At 47.8% G+C, this 16493-nt stretch overlaps 1 protein-coding gene across 1 annotated transcript; it reads right to left on the minus strand.

The window, feature by feature from the left end:
• Positions 1-4910: 4910 nt before the first annotated feature.
• Positions 4911-14651, minus strand: LOC311117594 (transmembrane anterior posterior transformation protein 1 homolog; the record flags this gene model as incomplete). The annotated part of the gene is made up of 5 exons (XM_084192534.1): positions 14547-14651; positions 10610-10669; positions 10442-10510; positions 7933-8009; positions 4911-5080 (listed from the first exon to the last, which is right to left on the minus strand). Coding segments are annotated over exons 1-5 (454 nt in total), but the record flags the coding sequence as incomplete, so codon positions are not given.
• Between the last annotated feature and the right edge of the window lie 1842 nt (positions 14652-16493).

Below are 16493 nucleotides of genomic sequence, written 5' to 3' on the forward strand. Positions count from 1 at the left end.
GTTAGGGACAGAGCGACGGACAGAGAGAGAGAGCGGTAGTAGGAGGGGTTAGGGACAGAGCGACGGACAGAGAGAGAGAGCGGTAGTAGGAGGGGTTAGGGACAGAGCCACGGACTGAGAGAGAGCGGTAGTAGGAGGGGTTAGGGACAGAGCGACGGACAGAGAGAGAGCGGTAGTAGGTAGATATCAGGTGTGTTACCTGTCTGAAACCTGTCTTACCTACTACCTACTAAAACTACATACTGTGTACTCATCATACTACATACTATTTAGAACAGACTGTTTAGTATAAATGTACGCAGTAAGCAACAAATATCAACATCCTGCCCTCATCCATACTGAGAAGGCATCATCCATACTGAGAAGGCATCATCCATACTGAGAAGGCATCATCCATACTGAGAAGGCATCATCCAATGAGCAATTGGGTTGTCTTGTCTGATTATCAGCTGATTATGTGGTCTGTCGGTGTTTTACCTGAGGGGGCGGTCTGTCGGTGTTTTACCTGAGGGGGCGGTCTGTGTGTGTTTTACCTGAGGGGGCGGTCTGTGTGAGTTTTACCTGAGGGGGCGGTCTGTGTGTGTTTTACCTGAGGGGGCGGTCTGTGTGTGTTTTACCTGAGGGGGCGGTCTGTGTGTGTTTTACCTGAGGGGGCGGTCTGTGTGTGTTTTACCTGAGGGGGCGGTCTGTGTGTGTTTTACCTGAGGGGGCGGTCTGTGTGTGTTTTACCTGAGGGGGCGGTCTGTGTGTGTTTTACCTGAGGGGGCGGTCTGTGTGTGTTTTACCTGAGGGGGCGGTCTGTGTGTGTTTTACCTGAGGGGGCGGTCTGTGTGTGTTTTACCTGAGGGGGCGGTCTGTGTGTGTTTTACCTGAGGGGGCGGTCTGTGTGTGTTTTACCTGAGGGGGCGGTCTGTCTGTGTGTGTTTTACCTGAGGGGGCGGTCTGTGTGTGTTTTACCTGAGGGGGCGGTCTGTGTGTGTTTTACCTGAGGGGGCGGTCTGTGTGTGTTTTACCTGAGGGGGTGGTCTGTGTGTGTTTTACCTGAGGGGGCGGTCTGTGTGTGTTTTACCTGAGGGGGCGGTCTGTGTGTGTTTTACCTGAGGGGGTGGTCTGTGTGAGTTTTACCTGAGGGGGCGGTCTGTGTGTGTTTTACCTGAGGGGGCGGTCTGTGTGTGTTTTACCTGAGGGGGCGGTCTGTGTGTGTTTTACCTGAGGGGGCGGTCTGTGTGTGTTTTACCTGAGGGGGCGGTCTGTGTGTGTTTTACCTGAGGGGGCGGTCTGTGTGTGTTTTACCTGAGGGGGCGGTCTGTGTGTGTTTTACCTGAGGGGGCGGTCTGTGTGTGTTACCTGAGGGGGCGGTCTGTGTGTGTTTTACCTGAGGGGGCGGTCTGTGTGTGTTACCTGAGGGGGCGGTCTGTGTGTGTGTGTGTTTTACCTGAGGGGGCGGTCTGTGTGTGTTTTACCTGAGGGGACGGTCTGTGTGTGTTTTACCTGAGGGGGCGGTCTGTGTGTGTTTTACCTGAGGGGGCGGTCTGTGTGTGTGTGTTACCTGAGGGGGCGGTCTGTGTGTGTGTGTTTTACCTGAGGGGGCGGTCTGTGTGTGTGTGTATTACCTGAGGGGGCGGTCTGTGTGTGTTTTACCTGAGGGGGCGGTCTGTGTGTGTTTTACCTGAGGGGGCGGTCTGTGTGTGTTTTACCTGAGGGGGCGGTCTGTGTGTGTGTGTTTTACCTGAGGGGGCGGTCTGTGTGTGTATTACCTGAGGGGGTGGTCTGTGTGTGTGTTACCTGAGGGGGCGGTCTGTGTGTGTTTTACCTGAGGGGGCGGTCTGTGTGTGTGTGTTACCTGAGGGGGCGGTCTGTGTGTGTGTGTTACCTGAGGGGGCGGTCTGTGTGTGTGTGTTTTACCTGAGGGGGCGGTCTGTGTGTGTGTGTGTTACCTGAGGGGGCGGTCTGTGTGTGTGTTTTACCTGAGGGGGCGGTCTGTGTGTGTGTGTTTTACCTGAGGGGGCGGTCTGTGTGTATTTTACCTGAGGGGGCGGTCTGTGTGTGTGTTACCTGAGGGGGCGGTCTGTGTGTGTTTTACCTGAGGGGGCGGTCTGTGTGTGTGTTACCTGAGGGGGCGGTCTGTGTGTGTTTTACCTGAGGGGGCGGTCTGTGTGTGTTTTACCTGAGGGGGCGGTCTGTGTGTGTTTTACCTGAGGGGGCAGTCTGTGTGTGTGTGTTTTACCTGAGGGGGCGGTCTGTGGGTGTTTTACCTGAGGGGGCGGTCTGTGTGTGTGTGTTTTACCTGAGGGGGCGGTCTGTCGGTGTTTTACCTGAGGGGGCGGTCTGTGTGTGTTTTACCTGAGGGGGCGGTCTGTGTGCGTGTGTTTTACCTGAGGGGGCGGTCTGTTTGTGTTTTACCTGAGGGGGCGGTCTGTGTGTGTGTGTTTTACCTGAGGGGGCGGTCTGTGTGTGTTTTACCTGAGGGGGCGGTCTGTGTGTGTTTTACCTGAGGGGGCGGTCTGTGTGTGTGTGTTTTACCTGAGGGGGCGGTCTGTGTGTGTTTTACCTGAGGGGGCGGTCTGTGTGTGTTTTACCTGAGGGGGCGGTCTGTGTGTGTTTTACCTGAGGGGGCGGTCTGTGTGTGTGTGTTTTACCTGAGGGGGCGGTCTGTGTGTGTGTGTGTTACCTGAGGGGGGCGGTCTGTGTGTGTTTTACCTGAGGGGGCGGTCTGTCTGTGTGTGTTTTACCTGAGGGGGCGGTCTGTGTGTGTGTGTTTTACCTGAGGGGGCGGTCTGTGTGTGTTTTACCTGAGGGGGCGGTCTGTGTGTGTTTTACCTGAGGGGGCGGTCTGTGTGTGTTTTACCTGAGGGGGTGGTCTGTGTGTGTGTTTTACCTGAGGGGGCGGTCTGTGTGTGTGTTTTACCTGAGGGGGCGGTCTGTGTGTGTGTTTTACCTGAGGGGGCGGTCTGTGTGTGTTTTACCTGAGGGGGTGGTCTGTGTGTGTTTTACCTGAGGGGGCGGTCTGTGTGTGTTACCTGAGGGGGCGGTCTGTGTGTGTTTTACCTGAGGGGGCGGTCTGTGTGTGTTTTACCTGAGGGGGCGGTCTGTGTGTGTTTTACCTGAGGGGGCGGTCTGTGTGTGTTACCTGAGGGGGCGGTCTGTGTGTGTGTGTGTTATCTGAGGGGGCGGTCTGTGTGTGTGTGTGTTATCTGAGGGGGCGGTCTGTGTGTGTTTTACCTGAGGGGGCGGTCTGTGTGTGTTACCTGAGGGGGCGGTCTGTGTGTGTGTGTGTTATCTGAGGGGGCGGTCTGTGTGTGTTTTACCTGAGGGGGCGGTCTGTGTGTGTGTGTTTTACCTGAGGGGGCGGTCTGTGTGTGTTTTACCTGAGGGGGCGGTCTGTGTGTGTTTCACCTGAGGGGGCGGTCTGTGTGTGTTTTACCTGAGGGGGCGGTCTGTGTGTGTGTGTTTTACCTGAGGGGGCGGTCTGTGTGTGTTACCTGAGGGGGCGGTCTGTGTGTGTGTCTTTTACCTGAGGGGGCGGTCTGTGTGTGTTACCTGAGGGGGCGGTCTGTGTGTGTGTCTTTTACCTGAGGGGGCGGTCTGTGTGTGTTACCTGAGGGGGCGGTCTGTGTGTGTGTCTTTTACCTGAGGGGGCGGTCTGTGTGTGTTACCTGAGGGGGCGGTCTGTGTGTGTTTTACCTGAGGGGGTGGTCTGTGTGTGTGTGTTTTACCTGAGGGGGCGGTCTGTGTGTGTGTGTATTACCTGAGGGGGCGGTCTGTGTGTGTGTGTATTACCTGAGGGGGCGGTCTGTGTGTGTTTCACCTGAGGGGGCGGTCTGTGTGTGTTTTACCTGAGGGGGTGGTCTGTGTGTGTGTGTTTTACCTGAGGGGGCGGTCTGTGTGTGTGTGTATTACCTGAGGGGGCGGTCTGTGTGTGTGTGTATTACCTGAGGGGGCGGTCTGTGTGTGTTTTACCTGAGGGGGTGGTCTGTGTGTGTTTTACCTGAGGGGGCGGTCTGTGTGTGTTTTACCTGAGGGGGCGGTCTGTGTGTGTTTTACCTGAGGGGGCGGTCTGTGTGTGTGTGTTTTACCTGAGGGGGCGGTCTGTGTGTGTGTATTACCTGAGGGGGCGGTCTGTGTGTGTTTTACCTGAGGGGGCGGTCTGTGTGTGTTTTACCTGAGGGGGCGGTCTGTGTGTGTGTGTTTTACCTGAGGGGGCGGTCTGTGTGTGTGTTACCTGAGGGGGCGGTCTGTGTGTGTTTTACCTGAGGGGGCGGTCTGTGTGTGTGTGTGTTACCTGAGGGGGCGGTCTGTGTGTGTTTTACCTGAGGGGGCGGTCTGTGTGTGTGTGTTTTACCTGAGGGGGCGGTCTGTGTGTTTTACCTGAGGGGGCGGTCTGTGTGTGTTTTACCTGAGGGGGCGGTCTGTGTGTGTTTTACCTGAGGGGGCGGTCTGTGTGTGTTTTACCTGAGGGGACGGTCTGTGTGTGTTTCACCTGAGGGGGCGGTCTGTGTGTGTGTGTTTTACCTGAGGGGGCGGTCTGTGTGTGTTTTACCTGAGGGGGCGGTCTGTGTGTGTTACCTGAGGGGGCGGTCTGTGTGTGTTTTACCTGAGGGGGCGGTCTGTGTGTGTGTTTTACCTGAGGGGGCGGTCTGTGTGTGTTTTACCTGAGGGGGCGGTCTGTGTGTGTTTTACCTGAGGGGGCGGTCTGTGTGTGTGTGTTTTACCTGAGGGGGCGGTCTGTGTGTGTTTTACCTGAGGGGGCGGTCTGTGTGTGTTTTACCTGAGGGGGCGGTCTGTGTGTGTTTTACCTGAGGGGGCGGTCTGTGTGTGTGTTACCTGAGGGGGCGGTCTGTGTGTGTTTTACCTGAGGGGGCGGTCTGTGTGTGTGTTTTACCTGAGGGGGCGGTCTGTGTGTGTTTTACCTGAGGGGGCGGTCTGTGTGTGTGTGGGTCTGTGCGCTCTAGAGTTGGAGCGGCTGGAGGCAGCAGAGGGGGGAGACTGGAACAGCTTCTCCTCCATATTGGCTTCTTTAACGAACACACACGACGTCCCCAGCAACACGATACTGTTCAGTACCTTCAGAGAGATCAACCTACACACACACACACACACACACACACACACACACAGACACACACACACACACACACACACACACACACACACACACACAGACACAGACACAGTTAAAGATACCCTTTCGGGTGGTAAGGTGATGCTGCACCTTAGAACCCATCATACCAGAGTGGTAAGGTGATGCTGCACCTTAGAACCTATCATACCAGAGTGGTAAGGTGATGCTGCACCTTAGAACCCATCATACCAGAGTGGTAAGGTGATGCTGCACCTTAGAACCCATCATACCAGAGTGGTAAGGTGATGCTGCACCTTAGAACCTATCATACCAGAGTGGTAAGGTGATGCTGCACCTTAGAACCCATCATACCAGAGTGGTAAGGTGATGCTGCACCTTAGAACCCATCATACCAGAGTGGTAAGGTGATGCTGCACCTTAGAACCCATCATACCAGAGTGGTAAGGTGATGCTGCACCTTAGAACCTATCATACCAGAGTGGTAAGGTGATGCTGCACCTTAGAACCCATCATACCAGAGTTGTAAGGTGATGCTGCACCTTAGAACCCATCATACCAGAGTGGTAAGGTGATGCTGCACCTTAGAACCTATCATACCAGAGTGGTAAGGTGATGCTGCACCTTAGAACCTATCATACCAGAGTGGTAAGGTGATGCTGCACCTTAGAACCCATCATACCAGAGTGGTAAGGTGATGCTGCACCTTAGAACCTATCATACCAGAGTGGTAAGGTGATGCTGCACCTTAGAACCCATCATACCAGAGTGGTAAGGTGATGCTGCACCTTAGAACCTATCATACCAGAGTGGTAAGGTGATGCTGCACCTTAGAACCTATCATACCAGAGTGGTAAGGTGATGCTGCACCTTAGAACCCATCATACCAGAGTGGTAAGGTGATGCTGCACCTTAGAACCCATCATACCAGAGTGGTAAGATGATGCTGCACCTTAGAACCTATCATACCAGAGTGGTAAGGTGATGCTGCACCTTAGAACCTATCATACCAGAGTGGTCGTATGCATGACCTTATCAGAATGCATCTCTCCCTTTACTCCATGTGCGAGTGCTGGCCCATCCGATATGGGACATAAGCTGTCGTTTAGACCCCTGGGATCACTAGGGGGCCTTTTAAAATGTTGTCTTACCCCAGGTAGAAGAGAAGGTGTCTTACCCCAGGTAGAAGAGAAGGTGTCTTACCCCAGGTAGAAGAGAAGGTGTCTTACCCCAGGTAGAAGGGAAAGTGTCTTACCCCGGGTAGAAGGGAAGGTGTCTTACCCCAGGTAGAAGAGAAGGGGTCTTACCCCAGGTAGAAGAGAAGGTGTCTTACCCCAGGTAGAAGAGGTGTCTTACCCCAGGTAGAAGAGAAGGTGTCTTACCCCAGGTAGAAGAGAAGGTGTCTTACCCCAGGTAGAAGGGAAGGTGTCTTACCCCGGGTAGAAGGGAAGGTGTCTTACCCCGGGTAGAAGGGAAGGTGTCTTCCCCCGGGTAGAAGGGAAGGTGTCTTACCCCAGGTAGAAGAGAAGGTGTATTACCCCAGGTAGAAGAGAAGGTGTATTACCCCAGGTAGAAGAGAAGGTGTCTTACCCCGGGTAGAAGAGAAGGTGTCTTACCCCAGGTAGAAGAGAAGGTGTCTTACCCCAGGTAGAAGAGGTGTCTTACCCCAGGTAGAAGGGAAGGTGTCTTACCCCAGGTAGAAGAGAAGGGGTCTTACCCCAGGTAGTAGAGAAGGTGTCTTACCCCAGGTAGAAGAGAAGGTGTCTTACCCCAGGTAGAAGGGAAGGTGTTTTACCCCAGGTAGAAGAGAAGGTGTCTTACCCCAGGTAGTAGAGAAGGTGTCTTACCCCAGGTAGAAGAGAAGGCGTCTTACCCCAGGTAGAAGAGAAGGTGTCTTACCCCAGGTAGTAGAGAAGGTGTCTTACCCCAGGTAGTAGAGAAGGTGTCTTACCCCAGGTAGAAGAGAAGGCGTCTTACCCCAGGTAGAAGAGAAGGTGTCTTACCCCAGGTAGAAGAGAAGGTGTCTTACCCCAGGTAGAAGAGAAGGTGTCTTACCCCAGGTAGAAGGGAAGGTGTCTTACCCCAGGTAGAAGGGAAGGTGTCTTACCCCGGGTAGAAGAGAAGGCGTCTTACCCCAGGTAGAAGAGAAGGCGTCTTACCCCAGGTAGAAGGGAAGGTGTCTTACCCCAGGTAGAAGAGAAGGGGTCTTACCCCAGGTAGAAGGGAAGGTGTCTTACCCCAGGTAGAAGAGAAGGGGTCTTACCCCAGGTAGAAGGGAAGGTGTCTTACCCCAGGTAGAAGAGAAGGTGTCTTACCCCAGGTAGAAGGGAAGGTGTCTTACCCCAGGTAGAAGAGAAGGGGTCTTACCCCAGGTAGAAGAGGTGTCTTACCCCAGGTAGAAGAGAAGGGGTCTTACCCCAGGTAGAAGAGGTGTCTTACCCCAGGTAGAAGGGAAGGTGTCTTACCCCAGGTAGAAGAGGTGTCTTACCCCAGGTAGAAGGGAAGGTGTCTTACCCCAGGTAGAAGAGAAGGTGTCTTACCCCAGGTAGAAGAGAAGGTGTATTACCCCAGGTAGAAGGGAAGGTGTCTTACCCCAGGTAGAAGAGAAGGTGTCTTACCCCAGGTAGAAGAGAAGGTGTCTTACCCCATGTAGAAGAGAAGGCGTCTTACCCCAGGTAGAAGAGAAGGTGTCTTACCCCAGGTAGTAGAGAAGGTGTCTTACCCCAGGTAGAAGAGAAGGTGTATTACCCCAGGTAGAAGAGAAGGTGTCTTACCCCGGGTAGAAGAGAAGGTGTCTTACCCCAGGTAGAAGAGAAGGTGTCTTACCCCAGGTAGTAGAGAAGGTGTCTTACCCCAGGTAGAAGAGGAGAACACACATGAAGGAGAGAGATCCCTGGATCTTCACTGAGCTGGTCACCACCCTGATCAACTGAAACAGACACACACCAATATCAGCCAAATCAATAATAAACCTGTTCCCCCCCATCTAAAATACATGTGTATGTGAGTATTGACCTGTCCCCCTCCCACAGTGAGTATTGACCTGTCCCCCTCCCACAGTGAGTATTGACCTGTCCCCCTCCCACAGTGAGTATTGACCTGTCCCCCTCCCACAGTGAGTATTGACCTGTCCCCCTCCCACAGTGAGTATTGACCTGTCCCCCTCCCACAGTGAGTATTGACCTGTCCCCCTCCCACAGTGAGTATTGACCTGTCCCCCTCCCACAGTGAGTATTGACCTGTCCCCCTCCCACAGTGAGTATTGACCTGTCCCCCTCCCACAGTGAGTATTGGTTATTTAAATACTTGTTTCTTTCCATTTGAGAATTTTCAAATCCACAGCCCAAAACAAGTACTTTTATTTGAGTATTTGAATGGTTATTTGAACAATCCAAATAGTCTAGCAATAGTATTTTTAAGTTTTTTCAAACACTTATTTCAAATACATGGGAGTGTATTTGAGTCAGAGGCCGTGTCTGAATCTGTCTTACCTACTAAAACGACATACTGTGTACTCATCATACTACATACTATTTAGAAAGTACTGTTTAGTATAAATGTATGCAGTAAGCAACAAATATCAACATCCTGCTTCCTCAAGTGTTCAGTGAATTCTACTAGATAAAGACCATTCTCTTCCTCAATAGTGTTCAGTGAATTCTACTAGATAAAGACCATTCTCTTCCTCAATAGTGTTCAGTGAATTCTACTAGATAAAGACCATTCTCTTCCTCAATAGTGTTCAGTGAATTCTACTAGATAAAGACCGTTCTCTTCCTCAATAGTGTTCAGTGAATTCTACTAGATAAAGACCGTTCTCTTCCTCAATAGTGTTCAGTGAATTCTACTAGATAAAGACCGTTCTCTTCCTCAATAGTGTTCAGTGAATTCTACTAGATAAAGACCGTTCTCTTCCTCAATAGTGTTCAGTGAATTCTACTAGATAAAGACCGTTCTCTTCCTCAATAGTGTTCAGTGAATTCTACTAGGTAAAGACCATTCTCTTCCTCAATAGTGTTCAGTGAATTCTACTAGATAAAGACCATTCTCTTCCTCAATAGTGTTCAGTGAATTCTACTAGATAAAGACAGTTCTCTTCCTCAATAGTGTTCAGTGAATTCTACTAGATAAAGACCATTCTCTTCCTCAATAGTGTTCAGTGAATTCTACTAGATAAAGACAGTTCTCTTCCTCAATAGTGTTCAGTGAATTCTACTAGATAAAGACCATTCTCTTCCTCAATAGTGTTCAGTGAATTCGACTAGATAAAGACCATTCTCTTCCTCAATAGTGTTCAGTGAATTCTACTAGATAAAGACCGTTCTCTTCCTCAATAGTGTTCAGTGAATTCTACTAGATAAAGACCATTCTCTTCCTCAATAGTGTTCAGTGAATTCTACTAGATAAAGACCATTCTCTTCCTCAATAGTGTTCAGTGAATTCTACTAGATAAAGACCGTTCTCTTCCTCAATAGTGTTCAGTGAATTCTACTAGATAAAGACCATTCTCTTCCTCAATAGTGTTCAGTGAATTCTACTAGATAAAGACCGTTCTCTTCCTCAATAGTGTTCAGTGAATTCTACTAGATAAAGACCGTTCTCTTCCTCAATAGTGTTCAGTGAATTCTACTAGATAAAGACCATTCTCTTCCTCAATTGTTCAGTGAATTCTACTAGATGATAAACTGAAATGAGGATGACATCCTGGCATTTAAAGTACACTCGATTTTTCGAAATTCGTTCTATTTTCGCATACTCAAACGGCCTACTATTTACGATACCAGTATGGGTATTGGGACACAGCCAGTGTATTTCAGATTAAATACATTCCAATATTCAACTACTTGTTTTTTCAAATAAAAAGGTAAATCTGAATACTTATTTTGAAATGAATTGAAAAGTAATTTAAATACCTGAAATAGTACTTGAACCCAGGTCTGCACACACACACACACACACACACACACACACACACACACACACACACACACACACACACACACACAGAGACACACACACAGAGACACACACACACACACACACACACAGAGACAGACACACACAGAGACACACACACACACACACACACACACACACACACACACACACACACACAGAGACACACACACACAGAGACAGACACACACAGAGACACACACACACACACACACACACACACACACACACACAGAGACAGACACACACAGAGACACACACACACAGAGACACACACACACAGAGACACACACACACAGAGACACACACACACAGAGACACACACACACACACACACACACACACACACACACACAGACACACACACACACACACACACACACACACACCCAGTCAGTCTCTTACCAGCAGTGCTAAAGGCAGTGGTATGAAGCCCATTCTCCTGGAGACTGCGTCGCTGTAGTCTGTATAGGCCTGGTAAGCAACACCATTATAATAATGACCCCGTCAATAACAACTAATCAACTAATCAACACAATCTATTCATCATCAAGATACATTTTTAAATCTCACGTTTTTCTGTCTGCTGCTGACGAGGTCGAAGGCCAGGCTGGCGCGGTACTCTCCATACACCTGATGACATAGTTAGATGTTTCATACAGATTAACTCTAATATATATTGGCACCCCTTGATGACATAGATGTTTTATACAGATTAACTCTTATACACTGCTCAAAAAAATTAAGGGAACACTTAAACAACACAATGTAACTCCAAGTCAATCACACTTCTGTGAAATCAAACTGTCCACTTAGGAAGCAACACTGATTGACAATACATTTCACATGCTGTTGTGCAAATGGAATAGGCAACAGGTGGAAATTATAGGCAATTAGCACAGACCACTTCTCAGTTCCTATGCTTCTTGGCTGATGTTTTGGTCACTTTTGAATGCTGGCGGTGCTTTCACTCTAGTGGTAGCATGAGACGGAGTCTACAACCCACACAAGTGGCTCAGGTAGTGCAGCTCAATCAGGATGGCACATCAATGCGAGCTGTGGCAAGAAGGTTTGCTGTGTCTGTCAGCGTAGTGTCCAGAGCATGGAGGCGCTACCAGGAGACAGGCCAGTACATCAGGAGACGTGGAGGAGGCCGTAGGAGGGCAACAACCCAGCAGCAGGACTGCTACCTCCGCCTTTGTGCAAGGAGGAGCAGGAGGAGCACTGCCAGAGCCCTGCAAAATGACCTCCAGCAGGCCACAAATGTGCATGTGTCTGCTCAAACGGTCAGAAACAGAATCCATGAGGGTGGTATGAGGGCCCGACGTCCACAGGTGGGGGTTGTGCTTACAGCCCAACACCGTGCAGGACGTTTGGCATTTGCCAGAGAACACCAAGATTGGCAAATTCGCCACTGGCGCCCTGTGCTCTTCACAGATGAAAGCAGGTTCACACTGAGCACGTGACAGACATGACAGAGTCTGGAGACGCCGTGGAGAACGTTCTGCCTGCAACATCCTCCATCATGACCGGTTTGGCGCTGGGTCAGTCATGGTGTGGGGTGGCATTTCTTTGGGGGGCCGCACAGCCCTCCATGTGCTCGCCAGAGGTAGCCTGACTGCCATTAGGTACCGAGATGAGATCCTCAGACCCCTTGTGAGACCATATGCTGGTGCGGTTGGCCCTGGGTTCCTCCTAATGCAAGACAATGCTAGACCTCATGTGGCTGGAGTGTGTCAGCAGTTCCTGCAAGAGGAAGGCATTGATGCTATGGACTGGCCTGCCCGTTCCCCAGACCTGAATCCAATTGAGCACATCTGGGACATCATGTCTCGCTCCATCCACCAACGCCACGTTGCACCACAGACTGTCCAGGAGTTGGCGGATGCTTTAGTCCAGGTCTGGGAGGAGATCCCTCAGGAGACCATCCGCCACCTCATCAGGAGCATGCCCAGGCGTTGTAGGGAGGTCATACAGGCACGTGGAGGCCACACACACTACTGAGCCTCATTTTGACTTGTTTTAAGGACATTACATCAAAGTTGGTTCAGCCTGTAGTGTGGTTTTCCACTTTAATTTTGAGGGTGACTCCAAATCCAGACCTCCATGGGTTGATAAATTTGATTTCCATTGATAATTTTTGTGTGATTTTGTTGTCAGCACATTCAACTATGTAAAGAAAAAAGTATTTAATAAGATTATTTCATTCATTCAGATCTAGGATGTGTTATTTTAGTGTTCCCTTAATTTTTTTGAGCAGTGTATATTGGCACCCTTGATGACATACTGTGCATTCGGAAAGTATTCAGACCCCTTGACTTTTTCAACATTTTGTTACGTTACAGCCTTATTCTAAAATGGATTGTTTTTTCCCCCCCTCATCAATCTACACACAATTCCCCATGACGACAAACTGAAATAACAAATTTTACATAAGTATTCAGACGCTTTACTCAGTACTTTGTTGAAGCACCTTTGGCAGCGATTACAGCCTTGAGTCTTCTTGGGTATGACACTACAAGTTTGTCACACCTGTATTTGGGGAGTTTCTCACATTCTTCTCTGCAGATCCTCTCAAGCTCTGTCAGGTTGGATGGGGAGTGTCGCTGCACAGCTATTTTCAGTTCTCTCCAGAGATGTTCGATCGGGTTCAAGTCCGGGCTCTGGCTGGGCCACTCAATGACATTCAGAGACTTGTCCCGAAGCCACTCCTGCGTTGTCTTGGCTGTGTGCTTAGGGTCGTTGTCCTGTTGGAAGGTGAACCTTCACCCCAGTCTGAGGTCCTGAGCGCTCTGGAGCAGGTTTTCATCAAGGATCTCTCTGTACTTTGCTCCGTTCATCTTTCCCTTGATCCTGAATAGTCTCCCAGTCCCTGCCGCTGAAAAACATCCCCACAGCATGATGCTGCCACCACCGTGCTTCACCGTAGGGATGGTGCCAGGTTTCCTCCAGACGTGAGGCTTGGCCTTCAGGCCAAAGAGTTCCATCTTGGTTTCATCAGACCTGAGAGTCTTTAGGTGCCTTTTGGCAAACTCCAAGCGGGCTGTCATGTGCCTTTTACTGAGGAGTGGCTTCCGTCTGGCTACTCTACCATAAAGGCCTGATTGGTGGAGTGCTGCAGAGATGGTTGTCCTTCTGGAAGGTTCTCCCATCGCCACAGAGGAACTCTGGAGCTCTGCCAAAGTGACCATCGGGTTCTTGGTCACCTCCCTGACCAAGGCCCTTCTCCCCCGATTGCTCAGTTTGGCCGGGCGGCCAGCTCTAGGAAGAGTCTTGGTGGTTCCAAACTTCTTCCATTTAAGAATGATAGAGGCCACTGTGTTCTTGGGGACCTTCAATGCTGCAGAAATGTTTTGGTACCCTTCCCCAGATCTGTTCCTCGACACAATCCTGTCTCGGAGCTCTACGGACAATTCCTTCGACCTCATGGCTTGGTTTTTGCTCTGACATGCACTGTCAACTGTGGGACCTTATATAGACAGGTGTGTGCCTTTCCAAATCATGTCCAATCAATTACATTTACCACAGGTGGACTCCAATCAAGTTGTAGAAACATCTCAAGGATGATCAATGGAAACAGGATGCACCGGAGCTCAATTTCGAGTCTCATAGCAAAGGGTCTGAATACTTATGTAAATAAGGTATCTGTTTTTATTTTTAATAAATTTGCAAACATATATAAAAACCTGTTTTCACTTTGTCATTATGGGGTATTGTGTGTAGATTGATGAGGACATATTTTTATTAAATCAACTTTAGAATAAGGCTGTAACGTAACAAAATGTGGAAAAAGTGAAGGGGTCTGAATACTTTCCGAATGCACAGTAGTTAGATGTGGTATATAGATTAATTCTAATATATTGGCACCCTTGACGACGTCGATGGAGCACAACGTTCTGTTTTAAAAAATTTGTTGAATGTCTATTTATACCCTGTAAACACCAGCAAATCAAAACTGGTTGAATGTATATTTATACCCTGTAAACACCAGCAAATCAAAACTGGTTGAATGTCTATTTATACCCTGTAGTTGTAAGCATCTGCAATTTACCTCAGGTGAGATAAATTACACAGGAAATTAGAATCACCCGCCTTCAACCAAATTATTTGGAATAATTCAGTCCAGGTCATTTTCTTTTTACTTTGAAGCGAAAAATCTAAAATTTCAGTTAGGAAACCAAACTTTTTTTCAATTCCAACTTATTTTAGAAGGAATAGTGAATCATGCAAAAGGTGCCAATATATTTGACCCCATCTGTAGAGTGACACTCAACAACATTGTATCTGGACAGTAAAGCTGCATTTCTTTCAGCTGGGCTCTTTACTCCACCATTTTGGATGTATCTGGACAGTAAAGCTGCATTTCTTTCAGCTGGGCTCTTTACTCCACCATTTTGGATTTGAGATCAAATGTTTCATATCAGGAGCCAGCACAGAATATCAGCTTTATTTCAGGCTATTTTCCTACATACCCCAAGAGACACACACACAAACACACACCCTCTCTTACGTCTGCAGTGATGTCGTTAAACTTGGTGATGAAGGCGTGCTTGACGACATCCACGGTAACCTCAGATGCTATCACCATGACGACGTCAGGAAACAGCACCCACAGGTGATCTGTCATTAAAAATCAATAATATTAACCGATCAGTATGTTATCAATACATCACTAATCAATAATGAAATCAGTACATTAACAATACTAATCAATCATATTAACCGATCAGTATGTTATCAATACATCACTAATCAATAATGAAATCAGTACATTAACAATACAACACTAATCAATCATATTAACCGATCAGCATGTTATCAATACATAACTAATCAATAATTAAATCAGTACATTAACAATACAACACTAATCAATCATATTAACCGATCAGTACGTTATCAATACATCACTAATCAATAATGAAATTAGTACATTAACAATACAACACTAATCAATCATAATAACCGATCAGTACGTTATCAATACATAACTAATCAATAATTAAATCAGTACATTAACAATACAACACTAATCAATCATATTAACCGATCAGTACGTTATCAATACATCACTAATCAATAATGAAATTAGTACATTAACAATACAACACTAATCAATCATAATAACCGATCAGTACGTTATCAATACATCACTAATCAATAATGAAATCAGTACATTAACAATACAACACTAATCAATCATATTAACCGATCAGTACGTTATCAATACATCACTAATCAATAATGAAATCAGTACATTAACAATACAACACTAATCAATCATATTAACCGATCAGTACGTTATCAATATATCACTAATCAATAATGAAATCAGTTGTATTAACAATATAACACTAATCAATCATAATAACCGATCAGGAAATTATCAATACTATATTAATACAGCACTAATCAATAACATAACTGATCGATACATTATCAATACAGACACCCAGCTGATACGGGTCAATAATGCTGCATAATCTGCTTGTAAAACCGTCTCTAAAGTGCACAAAATGGTCTAGGATTCTCCTCTATTCAACACTGGCCATGTCATTATGACAAAGTGAAAAAATATTACAATATGACAAGTAACTCCTATGCTGAATATTTTAGCATTCCAATAGATCAACATCGTAGTTAGCTACCTCGCCCACCTTAACCATTCCAATAGATCAACATCGTAGTTAGCTACCTCGCCGTCCTTAGCCATTCCAATAGATCAACATCGTAGTTAGCTACCTCGCCCACCTTAGCCATTCCAATAGATCAACATCGTAGTTAGCTACCTCGCCCACCTTAGCCATTCCAATAGATCAACATCGTAGTTAGCTACCTCGCCCACCTTAGCCATTCCAATAGATCAACATCGTAGTTAGCTACCTCGCCCACCTTAACCATTCCAATAGATCAACATCGTAGTTAGCTACCTCGCCCACCTTAGCCATTCCAATAGATCAACATCGTAGTTAGCTACCTCGCCCACCTTAGCCATTCCAATAGATCAACATCGTAGTTAGCTACCTCGCCGTCCTTAGCCATTCCAATAGATCAACATCGTAGTTAGCTACCTCGCCCACCTTAGCCATTCCAATAGATCAACATCGTAGTTAGCTACCTCGCCCACCTTAGCCATGTTAATAGATCAACATCGTAGTTAGCTACCTCGCCCACCTTAGCCATGTTAATAGATCAACATCGTAGTTAGCTACCTCGCCCACCTTAGCCATTCCAATAGATCAACATCGTAGTTAGCTACCTCGCCCACCTTAGCCATTCCAATAGATCAACATCGTAGTTAGCTACCTCGCCCACCTTAGCCATTCCAATAGATCAACATCGTAGTTAGCTACCTCGCCCACCTTAGCCATTCCAATAGATCAACATCGTAGTTAGCTACCTCGCCCACCTTAGCCATTCCAATAGATCAACATCGTAGTTAGCTACCTCGCCCACC

Source organism: Coregonus lavaretus (genome assembly GCF_964263955.1).
Source record: "Coregonus lavaretus genome assembly, contig: HAP1_SCAFFOLD_8329, whole genome shotgun sequence".
Classification (NCBI taxonomy): domain Eukaryota; kingdom Metazoa; phylum Chordata; class Actinopteri; order Salmoniformes; family Salmonidae; genus Coregonus; species Coregonus lavaretus.